The sequence below is a fragment of the Ranitomeya imitator genome, chromosome 7 (assembly GCF_032444005.1).
Source record: "Ranitomeya imitator isolate aRanImi1 chromosome 7, aRanImi1.pri, whole genome shotgun sequence".
NCBI lineage: Eukaryota > Metazoa > Chordata > Amphibia > Anura > Dendrobatidae > Ranitomeya > Ranitomeya imitator.
The window spans coordinates 95,526,404-95,543,849 of record NC_091288.1 but is presented as its reverse complement, the minus strand read 5'-3'; the positions used below and the strand labels follow the sequence as shown (position 1 = coordinate 95,543,849).

The following is a 17,446-nucleotide window of genomic DNA, read 5'->3' as shown; positions in this document are numbered from 1 at the left end:
ACAGACAGCGATAGGTAAGTATGTAGCGTTTGTTTTTTTTTACTTTAACGATGGTAACCAGGGTAAACATCGGGTTACTAAGCGCGGCCCTGCGCTTAGTTACCCGATGTTTACCCTGGTTACCGGGGACCTCGGGATCGTTGGTCGCTGGAGAGCTGTCTGTGTGACAGTTCTCCAGCGACCAAACAGCGACGCTGCAGCGATCCGGATCGTTGTCGGTATCGCTGCAGCGTCGCTATGTGTGACGGGGCCTTTAGAATGACAGTCCAGACCTAGACTTATCATGCCATATTACCATGACAGTTCAGACCTAATCCTATCATCCCATATTACCATGGCAGTTCAAACCTAGTCCTAACACTCCTTATTAGCATGACAGTCCAGACCTAGACCTATCATTCTTTATCACCTTAACAGTCCAGACCTAGTCCTACCATTCCTTACTACCATGACAGTCCAGACCTAGTCCTATCACTCCTTACTACCATGACAGTCCAGACCTAGTCCTCTCACTCCTTACTACCATGACAGTCCAGACCTAGTCCTATCATTCCTTACTACAAAGACAGTCCAGACCTAGGCCTATCATTCCTTATTAGCATGACAGTCCAGACCTAGTCCTATCATTCCTTACTACCATGACAGTCCAGACCTACTCCTATCATTCCTTACTACCATGACAGTCCAGACCTAGTCCTATCATTCCTTATTAGCATGACAGTCCAGACCTAGTCCTATCATTTCTTACTACCATGACAGTCCAGACCTAGTCCTTTCATTCCTTATTAGAATGACAGTCCAGACCTAGACCTATCATGCCATATTACCATGACAGTTCAGACCTAATCCTATCATCCCATATTACCATGACAGTTCAGACCTAGGCCTATCATTCCTTATTAGCATGACAGTCCAGACCTAGTTCTATCATTCCTTACTACCATGACAGTCCAGACCTAGTCCTACCATTCCTTACTACCAAGACAGTCCAGACCTAGTCCTATCATTCCTTATTAGCATGACAGTCCAGACCTAGTCCTCTCACTCCTTACTACCATGACAGTCCAGACCTAGGCCTATCAATCCTTACTACCATGACAGTCCAGACCTAGTCCTATCATTCCTTACTACCATGACAGTCCAGACCTAGTCCTATCATTCCTTATTAGCATGACAGTCCAGACCTAGTCCTCTCACTCCTTACTACCATGACAGTCCAGACCTAGGCCTATCAATCCTTACTACCCTGGTAGTCCCTACCTAGGTCTATCATTCCTTACTACCATGACAGTCTGGACCTAGTCCTATCATTCCTTATTAGCATGACAGTCCAGGCCTAGTCCTATCACTCCTTATTACATGACAGTCCAGACCTAGTCCTATCACTCCTTACTACCATCAAAGTCCAGACCTAAGCCTATCATTTCTTACTACCATGATAGTCCAGACCTAGTCCTTTCATTCCTTATTAGAATGACAGTCTAGACCTAGTCCTCTCACTCCTTACTACCATGACAGTCCAGACCTTGTCCTAACACTCCTTATTAGCATGACAGTCCAGACCTAGACCTATCATTCTTTATCACCATAACAGTCCAGACCTAGTCCTACCATTCCTTACTACCAAGACAGTCCAGACCTAGGCCTATCATTCCTTATTAGCATGACAGTCCAGACTTAGTTCTATCATTCCCTACTACCATGACAGTCCAGACCTAGTCCTATCATTCCTTACTACCATGACAGTCCAGACCTAGTCCTATCATTCCTTATTAGCATGACAGTCCAGACCTAGTCCTATCAATCCTTACTACTAGGGTTGAGCGAAACGGGTCGAAATTTTTCAAAAGTCGCCGACTTTCGGCAAAGTCGGGTTTCATGAAACCCGACCCGACCCCAGTGTGGGGTCGGCCATGAAGTCGGCGATCTTTTGAATCTGGAATCGGAATTCCGATACCGATTCCCGATATGTTTAAGATATCGGGAATTGGTATCGGAATTCAGATTTAAGTGTAAAATAAAGAATTAAAATAAAAAATATCGCAATACTTACCCTCTGACGCGCCCTGGTACTAACCGGCAGCCTTTCTTCCTTAGAATCAGCCTTCCAAGACCTTTGGTGATGTCGCGGTGACGTCGCGGCTTGTGATTGGTCGCGCGGCGGTCACATGGGCGGCCGCGCGACCAATCACAAGCCGCGACGTCACCGAAGGTCCTGGAAGCGCTGATTCTTAGGAAGGACCTTCGGTGACGTCGCGGCTTGTGATTGGTCGCGTGGCCGCCCATGTGACCGCCGCGCGACCAATCACAAGCCGCGACGTCACCGAAGGTCTTGGAAGGCTGATTCTAAGGAAGAAAGGCTGCCGGTTAGTACCAGGGCGCGTCAGAGGGTAAGTATTGCGATATTTTTTATTTTAATTCTTTATTTTACACTAAAATATGGATCGCAGGGCCTGAAGGAGAGTTTCCGCTCCTTCAGACCCTGGGAACCATGGAAACCCAATGCACTGCATTGGGTTTCGCGTTTCGGCCGACCCCGACCCCGACTTTTTTATAGGATCGGCCGATTTCACTCGACCCGACTTTTGAAAAAGTCGGGTTTCGTGAAACCCGACCCGATCCTATAAAAGCAAAGGTCGCTAAAACCCTACTTACTACCATGACAGTCCCGACGTAGTCCTCTCACTCCTTACTACCATGACAGTCCAGACCTAGTCCTACCATTCCTTACTACCAAGACAGTCCAGACCTAGGCCTATCATTCCTTATTAGCATGACAGTCCAGACCTAGTCCTATCATTCCTTACTACCATGACAGTCCAGACCTAGTCCTATCATTCCTTACTACCATGACAGTCCAGACCGAGTCCTATCATTCCTTACTACCGTGACAGTCCAGACCTAGTCCTATCATTCCTTATTAGCATGACAGTCCAGACCTAGTCCTATCACTCCTTACTACCATGACAGTCCAGACCTAGTCCTCTCACTCCTTACTACCATGACAGTCCAGACCTAGGCCTATCAATCCTTACTACCATGACAGTCCAGACCTAGTCCTATCATTCCTTACTAACATGACAGTCCAGACCTAGTCCTATCATTCCTTACTACCACGGCAGTCCCTACCTAGGTCTATCATTCCTTACTACCATGACAGTCTGGACCTAGTCCTATCATTCCTTATTAGCATGACAGTCCAGGCCTAGTCCTATCACTCCTTACTACCATGACAGTCCAGACCTAGTCCTATCACTCCTTACTACCATGAAAGTCCAGACCTAAGCCTATGATTTCTTACTACCATGACAGTCCAGACCTAGTCTTATCATTCCTTACTACCATGACAGCCCAGACCTAATATTATCATTCCTTACTACCATGACAGTCCAGACATAAGCCTATTATCCCTTACTACCATGACAGTCCAGACCTAGGCCTATCATTCAAGCACAGTCGAGTCTTAGCTGCCTAATGTCTAATTCTATGAAACTATACTAGTGAAACTGTATTACTGTACATATATGATGTTGGATAAAGAAATAAAATATCACTGAACACAGCTAAATATGCATACTAATATGTATGAATGTGGAATATAGAGCAGCTGCTACAAACTTCAGCTCATCTCTGAGAAATATGTGAAAAAATGGAACATGAAAAATCAATTTGCCAAATGTATAATTTCCTTGGGAACAGCCACAATTGATATTAGATAAATAGCAGATCAGTAGATCATGCTATTATTGCTGCCATTATTATACTGCTAGATTCTTCCATTGAAATGGTGATATGATGGCTTTTTTATTGCGGTAAGTTGTATTATTCAATACCATTGTACATATAACCTACTTTATGCACTGTGTGTATTTTTGGTTCTAGAAATCTAATAACGTCTATAATTGGTTTGTCATCTAGTATTGATAAGAAACCTCCCCATTTTAACAGAGCGATAATAGGGAGTTTACAGGTGGCAGAATTATAGTGAATTCGATAGCTGTTTGCGTACATTAAACATCTCAAAAACACATTTTTGCAATAAATGCAGTGTTTAAACAACCCTAATGATGCTTTCTGACATGCTGAACGATCTCTTTGTCTGACTCATCTGATTATGAGCTGGGTGTATTCACGCTGTAAAGGAATATTGCAGAATCTGCCACAATTTTCAAAACATTGCAGCAAATCATGATATGCCTGGCCAGGTGAATATACCCTTTGAGAATAGGGGTTGAACCACAGATCTTGTGTTGTTCTCATGGAGGCCTTGGTAATATACAAAAACCATAACTTACAGAGTGCTCATATCTCCAATACAAGGACAAAGGAGGGGCGTAACAGGCAATGTGAGTGGACATAGGGTCTACATAAAAAAAATGATGTAATAACTTTTCTAGTCAATTCATTGTTTCTAGATAAACTCTTCACAGGGGTTATCTGGGCTCAGACCAAAAGTCTGCAGTCAATCTACGTATAGCAGAATTGCGACCGTGTGTGCAAGCAGGTGGTTATGTGACCACATTTACGGTCATGTGAAATTAGATGAGAGTAGTTGGCAGAAGACAGCAACTATGCAAATCACATATCTGGGGTCAAGTGACCAACCGCTTGCACTTGGGATACGGGGGGGAAATGTGACTACATGCACACCGCCCAGTCACAATTTGACACCCTGAAGTTCCATAGCGTGACTGCACACTTTTGTTCTGAGCCCAGACATCTCCTTTAATTCAAAACAGTTTAAATTAAAAACAAGCTTTTTAATTGCTGGTGACTTGAATGTCATTGGCTTACCTAAGAAAACCTACTATAATAAGGAAGATTAACTCTAGTCCATAAGAAGCACTCGCTCACATATGGTCTTGTGCCCTCAATCTTACCTCTCGCGTTCCTCTCTCATTTTATCAACTTCCTGATCCTCCTCTCTCACCGTGCCAGGCCTCAAGCTTCCTTTTTGATCCATTTTTCCTCCTTTATCATCTTTATTCTTTTTTCCAAACCTAAAAATTTAAATAAAGAATTTAACTGATATGTCCTTCAACAATATGTGACATTACTTAAAGACCTTGTGTGAAAACCCAGCTGCTCTAACACAAAATAGATAGAGCAAACTAGAGATCAGCCAACAAGCGCTTATTGTTCCAGGAACCTATTTTGACAAGCATCCAACAAGAGTGAGGCTGTGCTTCCAAGCTCAGCACCGAGAAAGATTTCTGCCTATATTTAGGTCCAGAGCTGCTTTAATGCCTCAATGTAATTTTATTGACTAAAAAATGAAACACAAAAGCTGTTAAATGCTGAAAAACCATTTGATGGACACAAACCAGTCCAAGTTATACTTTTATACCGGCAAAACAAAGCCTTAAAGAAAGTCAAGGAATGGAGCCGGCTGTTAGCAGGAGCCTAATGCAACATTAGTTTTGCCACTTCTGATGAGAAAATTAGAAAAACACATTTATAGCAGTGACTTTGAAAGCTCCAGCAGTGACTGAAAAACATACCTGGGACTAATTAATTACCCACTCACTTGTCAGCTTTTAATTTCTTGCCCCTTGTTTAGTCTAATTAATCACAAATTTGAATAGAGCTGTTACCTTCTCTTTACTTCTCTGTCATTACAGACAATAAATCACTGCTATCAGCAGGCTATTTCAATAAAGAGTCACCATACTAGGCTTAGACGCAAAGTCTTTTTCTAAACTATGCAGAGTATGAAACATAATACATGGAATGACTGAACATAATGTTCTTAAAGTGGTTGTCCTCTGCTAGGACAACCTCTTCTCATTTTCCATATTTGGCCCTGTTAAAATAAAAACACCTATACTCATCTCCAGTGCCAGCACAGTTACAGCGGTGTCAGAGCTTACATGAGGTTGCAACATCACACAAGCCCTGCACCTCAATCAGCGCCGGCATCACTGTCCCCGCTTTCAGACATAAGAAGCTGGCCGCGCATTTCCTCATGATAACTTATACATTTGAAGGCGAGGACAGTGATGCCAGCTGACTGGTCGCAGGGCTCATGTGACGTAACAATCTCACGTGAGCCCTGGGAACATGAGTGCCGACACTGTTGGAACGGCACCGGCACAGTACGCGATGATAGGTGTTTTTACATTATGGGGGCCAAACATAAGTAATGAGAAGGATCTGTCCCTTCAAACTATCTAAAAGTGCCTCATAATATTCAAGTTTCTGTGAAAATAAATAAATATGGTAAGTAAAAATAGAATTGTGCCATATTTACCACATACCACATTAGAAACAGTGGCAAAACACTTTTTTCAGGTGTGTATATTTTTATGCAGGATTAACAGCACCCTATAAAGGAGTTCACTCAATATGACAACCTTCCTATGCGGAAGGTCAGAAATTAACTGATCAGCTGATGGATCAGATTTTACAAAACTCTGGTAAACAACTATTATTTTTGGGGAAGCTCCAAATGACCAGATGCAGCAAGGGAAATTTATTATTATATGGCTGCCATTCAATTAGATGGACTAAGTCCACATAAACTAGAGCTGCTGTTGGTAGAGGCTCTCCAATTTATTACACATGGTCCTGAAAACTGGACCCAATTATCGGACATTCATATGACCTAATATTGCTGATGGATGGTGTTTTTATTCTCAAGAGTCAACTTGTTTCTTTTAGCAAAGTGATACTGAGATGTAACATTCGCGATTTTTCAAAATGGTTCAACTAAAAACAACAAAACTTAAGGACACTTCCTCGAAGACTAAACTTACATACTTCTATTAATTCTGCCAGAAATAAATCTTTTAATTGTGTATTTAAAGTGTGAAACCATTTTCTTTGGGGATGTCTTAAAGTGGGGTCCACCAATTTTTTTCACTGGAAAAATACTTTAAAAAATGACATTGAAAAATGTTTTCCAATATACAAGATAAGTTTGTTAGAAAGCACTAACTGTTCAGAATTTTTTCTGTGCGGCACTGTAGTGATATTTGTTGGCAGCTACATATTAGGTCAGGCCACAGTAAGGTCAGATATTAACTGAAATGTTAAACGTATTATCTTCCCATGCTTTTTAAAAAAAATATATATATTGTTTTTTTCAAACCATACAGCATTATCACAGTTAACATTTATTCTGACAGCTAGGTTGCCGTCACACTAGAGAGTTTAACAGACGTATGAGAGGCGCAAAAACTATGCATTGCACATGGACCAATGATTCTCTATGGGGCAGCTCCTATCTGCCATATATTTCGCAGCCGTATTTTACGGGCATAGAAAATCACAGCATGCTGCGTTTGTCAGCGTATTGCGCAAAAAATCCGCCAATGAAAGTCTATGGGGGCGAGAAAAATACGGATTACATATGGACCATCAGTGTGACTTGCGAGAAATACGCAGTGGTGTTCTATAGAAAAGCCGGCAATTCAGTGCGGTGTACAGTAAAATCACACTGACAGGTTAAAATAGAATAGATAAAATAAATGTATACACATAGTATAGGTTTATATATATATCATTGAAACACACACACATATATATATGATACAGAGCTAGATAGCAGGAAAGCCGGTAATTCAATTGCCGGCTTTTCCTATCTCCTTATCCAACCCGACAGGATATGAGACATGGGTTACATACAGTAAACCATTTCATATCCTTTTATTTTTGCATATTCCACACTACTAATGTTAGTAGAGTCTGTGTGAAAATTTTTGGGGCTCTAGCTGTTAAAATAAAGGGTTAAATAACAGAAAAAACTGGCGTGGGCTCATGCACAATTTTCTCCACCAGAGTGGGAAGGCTAGTGACTGAGGGCAGATATTAATAGCCTGGAGAGGGTCCATGGTTATTGGCCCCCATGGCTAAAAACATCTGCCCCCAGCCACCCCAGAAAAGGCACATCTGGAAGGTGCGCCTATTCTGGCACTTAGTCTCTCTCTGCCCATTCCCCTATAGTGGTGGGATATGGGGTAATGAAGGGTTAATGTCACCTTGCTATTGTAAGGTGACATTAAGCCAGGTTAATAATGGAGAGGTGTCAATAAGACACCTATCCATTATTAATCCAATAATATTAAAGGGTTAATAATACACACACATTAAGAATAAAGTATTTTATTGAAATAAATACGCACATGGGGTTGTAAAATCTTTATTATACACTTAATCCACCTGAAGACCCTCATTCTGTAAAAGAAGAAAAATAAAAAAGCAACAATATCCCATACCTTTCTGGCGCTCAGTCACGTCCCACGCTGTAAATCCATCTGAAGGGGTTAAATAATTTTACAGCCTATATACATATCTATATATATAATTGCCTAAGGGTTTTTCCGTCTGTCTGTCTGTCTGTCCTGGAAATCCCGCGTCTCTGATTGGTCGAGGCCGCCAGGCTTCGACCAATCAGAGACCGGCACAGCATCGACGTAGAAATCCCGCGTCTTTGATTGGTCGAGGCCGCCAGGCCTCGACCAATCAGCAACGGGCACAGCGACGATGATGTCATAAAGGACGTAGAAATCCCGCGTCTGATTGGTCGAGGCCGCCAGGCCTCGACCAATCAGCAACGGGCACAGCGACGATGATGTCATAAAGGACGTAGACATCTCACGTTTCTGATTCAGCGACGGGCACAGTATCGACGTAGATGTCATAATGGTTGCCATGGCGACGATGATGTCATAAAGGTTGCCTCGACCAATCATCGACGGGCACAGTCTGCCGTGAATTCTGGAATCATTGCCTCGACCAATCAGCAACGGGCACAGCGACGATGATGTCATAAAGGACGTAGACATCCCGCGTCTGATTGGTCGAGGCCACCAGGCCTCGACCAATCAGCAACGGGCACAGCGACGATGATGTCATAAAGGACGTAGACATCTCACGTTTCTGATTCAGCGACGGGCACAGTATCGACGTAGATGACATAATGGTTGCCATGGCGACGATGATGTCATAAAGGTTGCCTCGACCAATCAGCGACGGGCACAGTCTGCCGCGAATTCTGGAATCATCATTGTCCATATACTACGGGGACATGCATATTCTAGAATACCCGATGCGTTAGAATCGGGCCACAATCTAGTATATATATATATATATATATATATATATATATATATATATATATATATATATATATATATATATATATAGACTGTATATATGTTTTCACAAATATTTGAGCCCATGGATCCATTATACGTCCATTTTGCAAGGTTGCGAGAAAAGAAACGCAGAACGGATGCCATACGGAGGATGACATGCGTAAAATACCCAGCCACACCCTGCCTACGGATGACATTCGGATCACTGTTTTGGGATTATTTCTGCGTATTATGCCTGAAAAAAAAGGACCATATTTCCCTACGCTGAGTGTGACGCTGGCCTTATTGTGAGGGCTCCGTGAATAGTATTTTAAACTCATGTATATTAGAGAACTGGATTGTTCTGAATTTAAAAATAAATAAAATAATAAAGCTGACCTCTAAATAACTACGGATCCAAATTACAGCTTGTGGAAACTAATATAAAAGTCTGAGTGTGTGCAATGATTTGCAATAATAAGGTTTAACCTTTTAATTAGTCTTTTTTTGCACAAGAGCTGTAACCTCTCAGGCAGCCCTACGTGTCTTCAGAAACTTGTTATCTAGTGACATTTTTGCACCATAATAACCTTAAACATTTAAAAAAGAAAATAGATAAGAGCACATGGATTATTAAAATTTCACACCATTCAAGAAAATGGGGAGGGGTGTGGGGTAAAATGTTTCAAAAGCTAATTTATGCCTGGAGATGAACAGATCGCCAGTTAAGGTAAATGCTTAAAGCTAGCCTCCGGTGATTATAGTCTTTTTGTGCAAATTATAGCACTGAGGATGTGTGTCTGTTTTATGACTTCCAGGTCATATTATCTCACTTCATTATTTATAAGGTCTAGTTGTCACTTTCTGCATAACTACATCTTAAAAGGTATCACATGAAAGCCTGTGCCATTTGGGGATAATGTCATTGGTTAATTTATGCATCTGTAATCAGAGGAAGAGTAGACCAATCTCGCCATGCACTTCTCAAAGGCTATTAAGTAAATTTAATACTAGGCTAATATTAAGCAGTAGAAGCACTTTTTTAACCTCAACTAAAAGTATAAAAAAAGAAAAAAATGAAAGCAAAAGTAACTATAGGATGAGCAATGAAAGCAGGGTCAAAAGGAAGGAAAGGTCCAGGGTGGAACGATATCTGTGTGATATGGTTATTCCCACACTGTACTGTACATAGTGAAGCCAACAGAAGATACTATATAGAGCATCACAATCTGCAAATGTAAGGCCGGTTGTGTTCTGTATAGTATCTCTCACTCATAAAAAACACTTAGAGGTTTAAAGGGGCTGCCCAAGAGTATTTTTTTTTATTAGGCAAAGATTGATTAAAAATAATTAACAGAAACATTTCCCCCCTCCCCCAGCACCCCATGGATCCAGCGTAGGCTGTTCTGGCTTCAGAAAGGTCTCTGCTCTATTTGGACATTACAACACCGCTACAGCCGGTGACTGGCTGCAGGGGTCGGGAGGCTAGAACAGCACATCAGTAGATGTTTCCCTGTCTGAATACCTTGTTAATACACTGTAAGGCACACTTTGCGGATTTTAATGCGTTTCCTCAGTGCAGAGTGCACACAATGTTAATGAATAGGAAATGCCAAAACACTATGCCCATGCTGCGAAAAATTCTGTGCGGAATCACAGCGGTTTATTTTCCGCAGCATGTCAATTCTTTTTGCGGATCAGCAGGTACGGTTTCAATTCTGGCATAAGTAAAAAAAAAAAAAAAAAAGGTTTAGTGATGAGGCAAACTTTTTTGGGTGGGCCATTTATATGGATACACCTAAATAACATGGGAATAGTGACAGTTTTCTTGCGTAGGTTGTCTTGCATTGAAATCTGCTGCAATGACCCGGGTACTGCGTTCACCAGACATCAACACAATTTCAATCCACTCCTCACGTGTTAACCTCTGCGACATGTCAATGGCTGTAAACAAAGAGAAACTTGTAAATAACGCATGAAAGAACAAAGTTACGTTAAAAGCAAGCACACCACTGTTTTTCTTGTGAAATTCTCAATAAGTTTGATGTGTCACATGACCCTCTTCCCATTGGAAAAAATAAAGTTGGATCCAAAATGGCCACCTTTAAAATGGCCGCCATGGTCACCACCCATCTTGAAAAGTTTCCCCCTCCCATACACTGATGTGCCACAAACAGGAAGTTGATATCACCAACCATTCACATTTTATTTAGGCGTATCCATATAAATGGCCCACCCTGTATATATATATATATATATATATATATATATATATATATATATGTATATATATATATATATATATATATATATATATATATGTATATATATATATACTATATAATCGTTTAAGGGGCACTTCCGTCTGTTTGTCTGTCTATTTGTCACGTAAATCCCTACCGGCCGCTACCAATCAGCGACGAGCACAGTCCGGCCGTGAACTCGCCCCTTCCTGCTCTCCGTCAGTGCCCCATCCATACTCCCCTCCAGTCAGCGCTCACACAGGGATAGTGGCTGCATTACACCGCGTTATGGCGCAGTGTAACACAGTCCCTTAACGCTGCTATTAACCCTGTGTGACCAACTTTTTACTATTGATGCTGCCTATGCAGCATCAATAGTAAAAAAGATCTAATGTTAAAAATAAGACAAAAAATAAAAAATTGGGGAATGTCGTTGCAAGCGATGGACTATGTTGGACATGTGTAGGGACATTTTTATAACAAATTGGTGAAGGAGGGATTGTGTCTTATTATTTCTCTTTTTTTTATGTTTTCCTTTTAAGCATTATGTCAGATTTCCTGGACTACTTCGGACCTGCATGGGATTACTTTTTATTTAATACATTGATGAATCAGGGAAAGTATTATGGAGTGTTTATTCAAATACATTTTTTGTGATCTTTTTTACTGGTTAGTAATGGGGGTGTCTAATAGACACCTCTCCATGACTAACACCAGGGCTTGATGTCAGCAGTGTTTTTGGACAATACACAGCTGGCATCAACCTCAAGCCCCATTACTCTGATTGCCAGCGCACCAGAGCAGTCAGGAAGAGCCGAGGAAAAGAGCCAGAATTGGCGCATCTAATTCTGGGATGGATGTGGGCTGGTATTTTTAGGTTGTGAAGGGCCCAATAACCAGTAATATCAGTTCACAGCTGTCTGCTTTCCCTTTGCTGGTTACCAAAAATGGGGAGGGGGGCATTTTTTTCAGCTATTTATTAATTTAATACATAGACAGCAAGCTACAAACTTAAGGCGCTAATTTTATATTACACAGATATCTATTTATCTATCATCTGTCTTTGTACATCTTTAACACCTAAAAATATGTAATTTCTATTCTGCATTCTGTTCCAGTACATGTGAAATGGATGGTACCCACATACACACGGATGACCCAGGGAAAGTCAACAGAAAACCACACGGATAGCAAAAACGGCACTGGCACCAGAGGTGAGTATAGGAATTCTATAGGAATTCAGAAGGGGTTGTTTAAGTAGTGGAAAACACCTTTAACCTATCAGATCTTCTGCAACATGACTGTATGATTGTACACTTTAAATAGTTGTCAGCAAACCCTCCATGCCATATACAAACACTATATGGACTAAAGCAGTGGGACAACTACAGAAACTGTTATGACATGATTTTCTAAACACAAGCATTAATTTGAAGTTTTGCATCTATAAAAGTTTTCAATTTTATGGAAAAGCTCTCCATAATATAATAATATTTTGGACTGTCTGTGGCAATTTTTGACCATTCATTGAAAAAAAAACATTTTTGGAGGTCAGACTCTGATGCTTTATAAGAGTGCTTGCTTGCAATCTCCATTCTAGTTCATCCCAAACATGTTCATCGGGGTTCAGACAGTAGCGTAGCTACCGGGGGGCACAGGGGGCCCAGGCCCCACGCTGTGAGGGGGCTCACCAGGCCGATGCAGTTACATTCTACGGCAGAGCAGGGAGAATCAATCTACCTGCTCTGCCCGCTATGGGGCCCCTAAGCAGGTGGGGGGCCCAGTGCCAGCAGTGGGCCCCCTGCCCGTTATCACAAGGTGAGCTGTATCGGCATCTAGCAGATACAACTCACCGCATTGATGAGGGAAGGAGTGCTGTGCTCCTTCTCCCATCATCCCCCACACTGACAGCGGGTGCGATGACGTCACCGCCCGTTGCCCGCTATCAGTAGATGAGCGGGAGCAGAGAGCGCTGCTGGAACAAGGAGGAAGAGAGGTATTTATTGTTTATTTATAGGATCTGCCTAGGGGGGGTGCCTTATATACAGAATCTGCCTATTGGGGGGGTGCTTCCTTATACACAGGATCTGCCTATTGGGGGGTGCTGCAATATATGCAGGATCTGCCTATTGGGGGGTGCTGCCTTATGTACAGGATCTGCCTATTGGGGGGTGCTGCCTTATATACAGGATCTGCCTATTGGGGGGGTGCTGCCTTATATACAGGATCACGCTATGGGGGTTGCTGCCTTATATACAAGATCTGCCTATTGGGGGGGTGCTGCCTTATATACAGGATCTGGCTAAGGGGGGCTGCCTTATACTACAGGGTCTGCCTATGGGGTGCTGCCTTACACTACAGGATCTGCCTATGGGCGTGCTGCTTAATACTACAGGGTCTGCCTATGGGGTACTGTCTTATAATACAGGGTCTGCCGATAGGGGTGCTGTCTTATACTACATGGTCTGCCTATGGGGTGCTGCCTTATACTACAGGGTCTGCCGTTAGGGCTGCTGTCTTATACTACAGGCTCTGCCTATGGGGGTGCTGCCTTGTACTATATTGAGGACTATCTGGCACATTATACTATATGGAGGTTATCTATGGGGCCATCATACAGTGTGGGGATTACAGTGAAGGGGCCATCAAACAGTGTTGGAGCAATCAAACAGTTTGGAGGCTAATAAAAGGTCAGTATACTGTGTGGGTGGTACTATATAGCTAGGGGGCATTATACTGTGTATAGGGGAGCTGTACAGGGGGAGACTCAGGACATTATTAAATGTAAAGTGGGCACTTATTGTTATAGGGGAACTCAGGTTACTGTGACTATCAAAGGGGCACACAGGGCAATATTACTTTCTAGGGGGCAAAATGTGGGCACTGTTTTCTAGGGCACTTGCACCTGGCATTACTTTAGAGGGTACAGAGAACTACACAGCAGGTGCAGTAATAGGGACACATACGGCAGCAGCGGCTCAGTATTGGGGTATCAGGTGCAGCAATAAAGACACATACGGCAGCAGCGGCTCAGTATTGGGGTATCAGGTGCAGTAATAGGGACACATATGGCAGCAGAGGCTCAGTATTGGGGTATCAGGGGCAGTAATAGGGACACATATGGCAGCAGAGGCTCAGTATTGGAGTATCAGCAGGATAAGGAGTTTGTGCAGGTTGGGAATAGATGGTGTTGGGGCTGGAATATTAGAAATGAAACGTGTCTTTGTTGTAATCTCTACAGACGAGTCCTGACTGGAAGAAGTTGTCATGTCGGTCTGGGCCAGATGGAAAAGACGTGAAAAGTGAACGATTCCATCATAAAGGACATCAGCGGTATGACATTATCTGTAACTGTGCTGTGATCTCTTACATGTTCTGCAGGGCTGGTATCAACCACTGGCCATATGGCGGTAACATCCATGTTGGTCTTTATATAGAGATTATCTTCAATAATAGCGCGGTCATCTGCTGAGGATCTCCTGCCAGAATATTAGAGCGTGTCACCCAGTTATAATCAAGGTTACCTGGTTAGGGGCCCACTCAGAAGCTTTGCCCCCCTGAACCAAAACCCTAGCTACGCCTCTGGGATGAGATTAGGGTGCTCTGCAGGCCAGTGAAGTTCTCCAACACCAAACTTACCCAATCAAGCCTTTATTGTCACTACTTTGTCTACTAGGGCACAGCCATTCTAGAACAGAAAATGACTTCTTTAATTTGTTCCCACAAAGTTTGAAGCACACAATTATCCAAATGTCCTGATATGCTGAACTTTAGGACCTAGACCAACTCCTCAAAAACAACTCATAGCATTATTCTCCACCAAGTGTTGCAGTAGGCACAATGAATTCAGTCAGGTAGATAATATTCTCCACACATTACCCAAACCAGATTAATCCATCAAAGTACCAGACAGAGAAGGGTGATTCATCACTCTACAGAACATACAGTTAGGTCCATATATATTTGGACAGATACATTTTTCTAATTTTGGTTATAGACATTACCACAATGAATTTTAAACAAAACAATTCAGATGCAGTTGAAGTTCAGACTTTCAGCTTTCATCTGAGGGTATACACATTAAAATTGGATGAAGGGTTTAGGAGTTTCAGCTCCTTAACATGTGCCACGCTGTTTTTAAAGGGACCAAAAGTAATTGGACAATTGACTCCAAGGCTATTCCATGGACAGGTGTGGGCAATCCCTTTGTTATGTCATTCTCAATCAAGCACATAAAAGGCCTGGAGTGGATTTCAGTTGTTGTGCTTGCATTGGGAAGGTTTTGCTGTGAAGTAAACATGCACCCACGGAAGACAACAGTAGTGGATGATTGGAGAATAATCTCCATGGTGAAGAGAAACCCCTTCACAACAGCCAACCAAATGAACAACACTCTCCAGGAGCTAGGCGTATCAATATCCAAATCTACCTTAAAGAGAAGGTAGATTTGATTTTTTTTTTTATTGATTTATTTTGATTGGGGCGAAAGGGAGTTGATTTGACCCCTTTCTGCCATTAGACGTACTATTCCGTCCATGTGGGGTGGGCTTTACTTCCCAAGGACGGAAAAGTACGTCATAGCCGATCGGCCGCGCTCACGGGGGGAGCGCGGCCGATCGCGGCCGGGTGTCAGCTGCTTATCGCAGCTGACATCCGGCACTATGTGCCAGGAGCGGTCACGGACCGCCCCCGACACATTAACCCCCGGCACACCGCGATCAAACATGATCGCGATGTGCCGGCGGTGCAGGGAAGCATCGCGCAGGGAGGGGTCTCCCTGCGGGCTTCCCTGAGCCCCCCGCAGCAACGCGATGTGATCGCGTTGCTCCGGGGGTCTCCCACCTCCCTCCCTGCATCAAGTCCCGGATCCAATATGGCCGCGGATCCGGGTCCTGCAGGGAGGGAGGTGGCTTACCAAGTGCCTGCTCAGAGCAGGCACTTGGTAACGCTGCACTGCTCTCAGACAGATCGGTGATCTGTCAGAGTGCTGTGCAAACTGGCAGATCACCGATCTGTATTGTCCCCCCCTGGGACAAAGTAAAAAAAAATTTTTTTACAGGTGTGTAAAAAAAAAAAAAAATCCTAAATAATGAAAAAAAAAAAAATATATAAGGTATGATTCCCATAAATACATTTCTTTATCTAAATAAAAAAAAAAAAACAATAAAAGTACACATATTTAGTATCGCCACGTCCGTAACGACCCGACCTATAAAACTGGCCCACTAGTTAACCCCTTCAGTAAACACCGTAAGAAAAAAAAAAAAAAACGAGGCAAAAAACAACGCTTTATTATCATGCCGCCGAACAAAAAGTGGAATAACACGCGATCAAAAAGACAGATATAAATAACCAGGGTACCGCTGAAAGCGTCATCTTGTCCCGCAAAAAATGAGCCACCATACAGCATCATCAGCAAAAAAAAAAAAAAGTTATAGTCCTGAGAATAAAGCGATGCAAAAATAATTATTTTTTCTATAAAATAGTTTTTATCGTATAAAAGCGCCAAAACATAAAAAAATGATATAAATGAGGTGTCGCTGTAATCGTACTGACCCGAAGAATAAAACGGCTTTATCAATTTTACCAAACGCGGAACGGTATAAACGCCTCCCCCAAAAGAAATTCATGAATAGCTGGTTTTTGGTAATTCTGCCTCACAAAAATCGGAATCGGCGATCAAAAAATGTCACGTGCCCGAAAGTGTTACCAATAAAAACGTCAACTCGTCCCGCAAAAAACAAGACCTCACATGACTCTGTGGACTCAAACATGGAAAAATTATAGCTCTCAAAATGTGGTAACGCAAAAAATATTTTTTGCAATAGAAAGCGTCTTTCAGTGAGTGACGGCTGCCAATCATAAAAATCCGCTAAAAAACCTGCTATAAAAGTAAATCAAACCCCCCTTCATTACCCCCTTAGTTGGGGAAAAGTAAAAAAAAATTAAAAAATGTATTTATTTCCATTTTCCCATTAGGGTTAGGGCTAGGGCTAGGGTTAGGGTTAGGGCTACGGTTACGGTTAGGGCTAGGGTTAGGGCTGAGGTTAGGGCTAGGGTTAGGGTTAGGGCTAGGGTTAGGGTTAGGGCTAGGGTTAGGGCTAGGGTTAGGGCTAGGGTTAGGGC

General features: G+C 42.5%; 1 protein-coding gene across 7 annotated transcripts in view; it reads right to left on the bottom strand.

Annotated features, from left to right (window-relative positions):
- Positions 1 to 17,446, bottom strand: part of PARD3B (par-3 family cell polarity regulator beta) — a 2,197,040-nt gene that overhangs the window by 1,087,128 nt on the left and 1,092,466 nt on the right. For all 7 annotated transcript variants that reach the window (XM_069733662.1, XM_069733664.1, XM_069733663.1 and 4 more), the window contains exon 19: positions 4,881 to 5,000. In XM_069733662.1, coding sequence (XP_069589763.1) covers positions 4,881 to 5,000 — 120 coding nt within the window. The remainder of the gene's footprint in view (positions 1 to 4,880; positions 5,001 to 17,446) is intronic.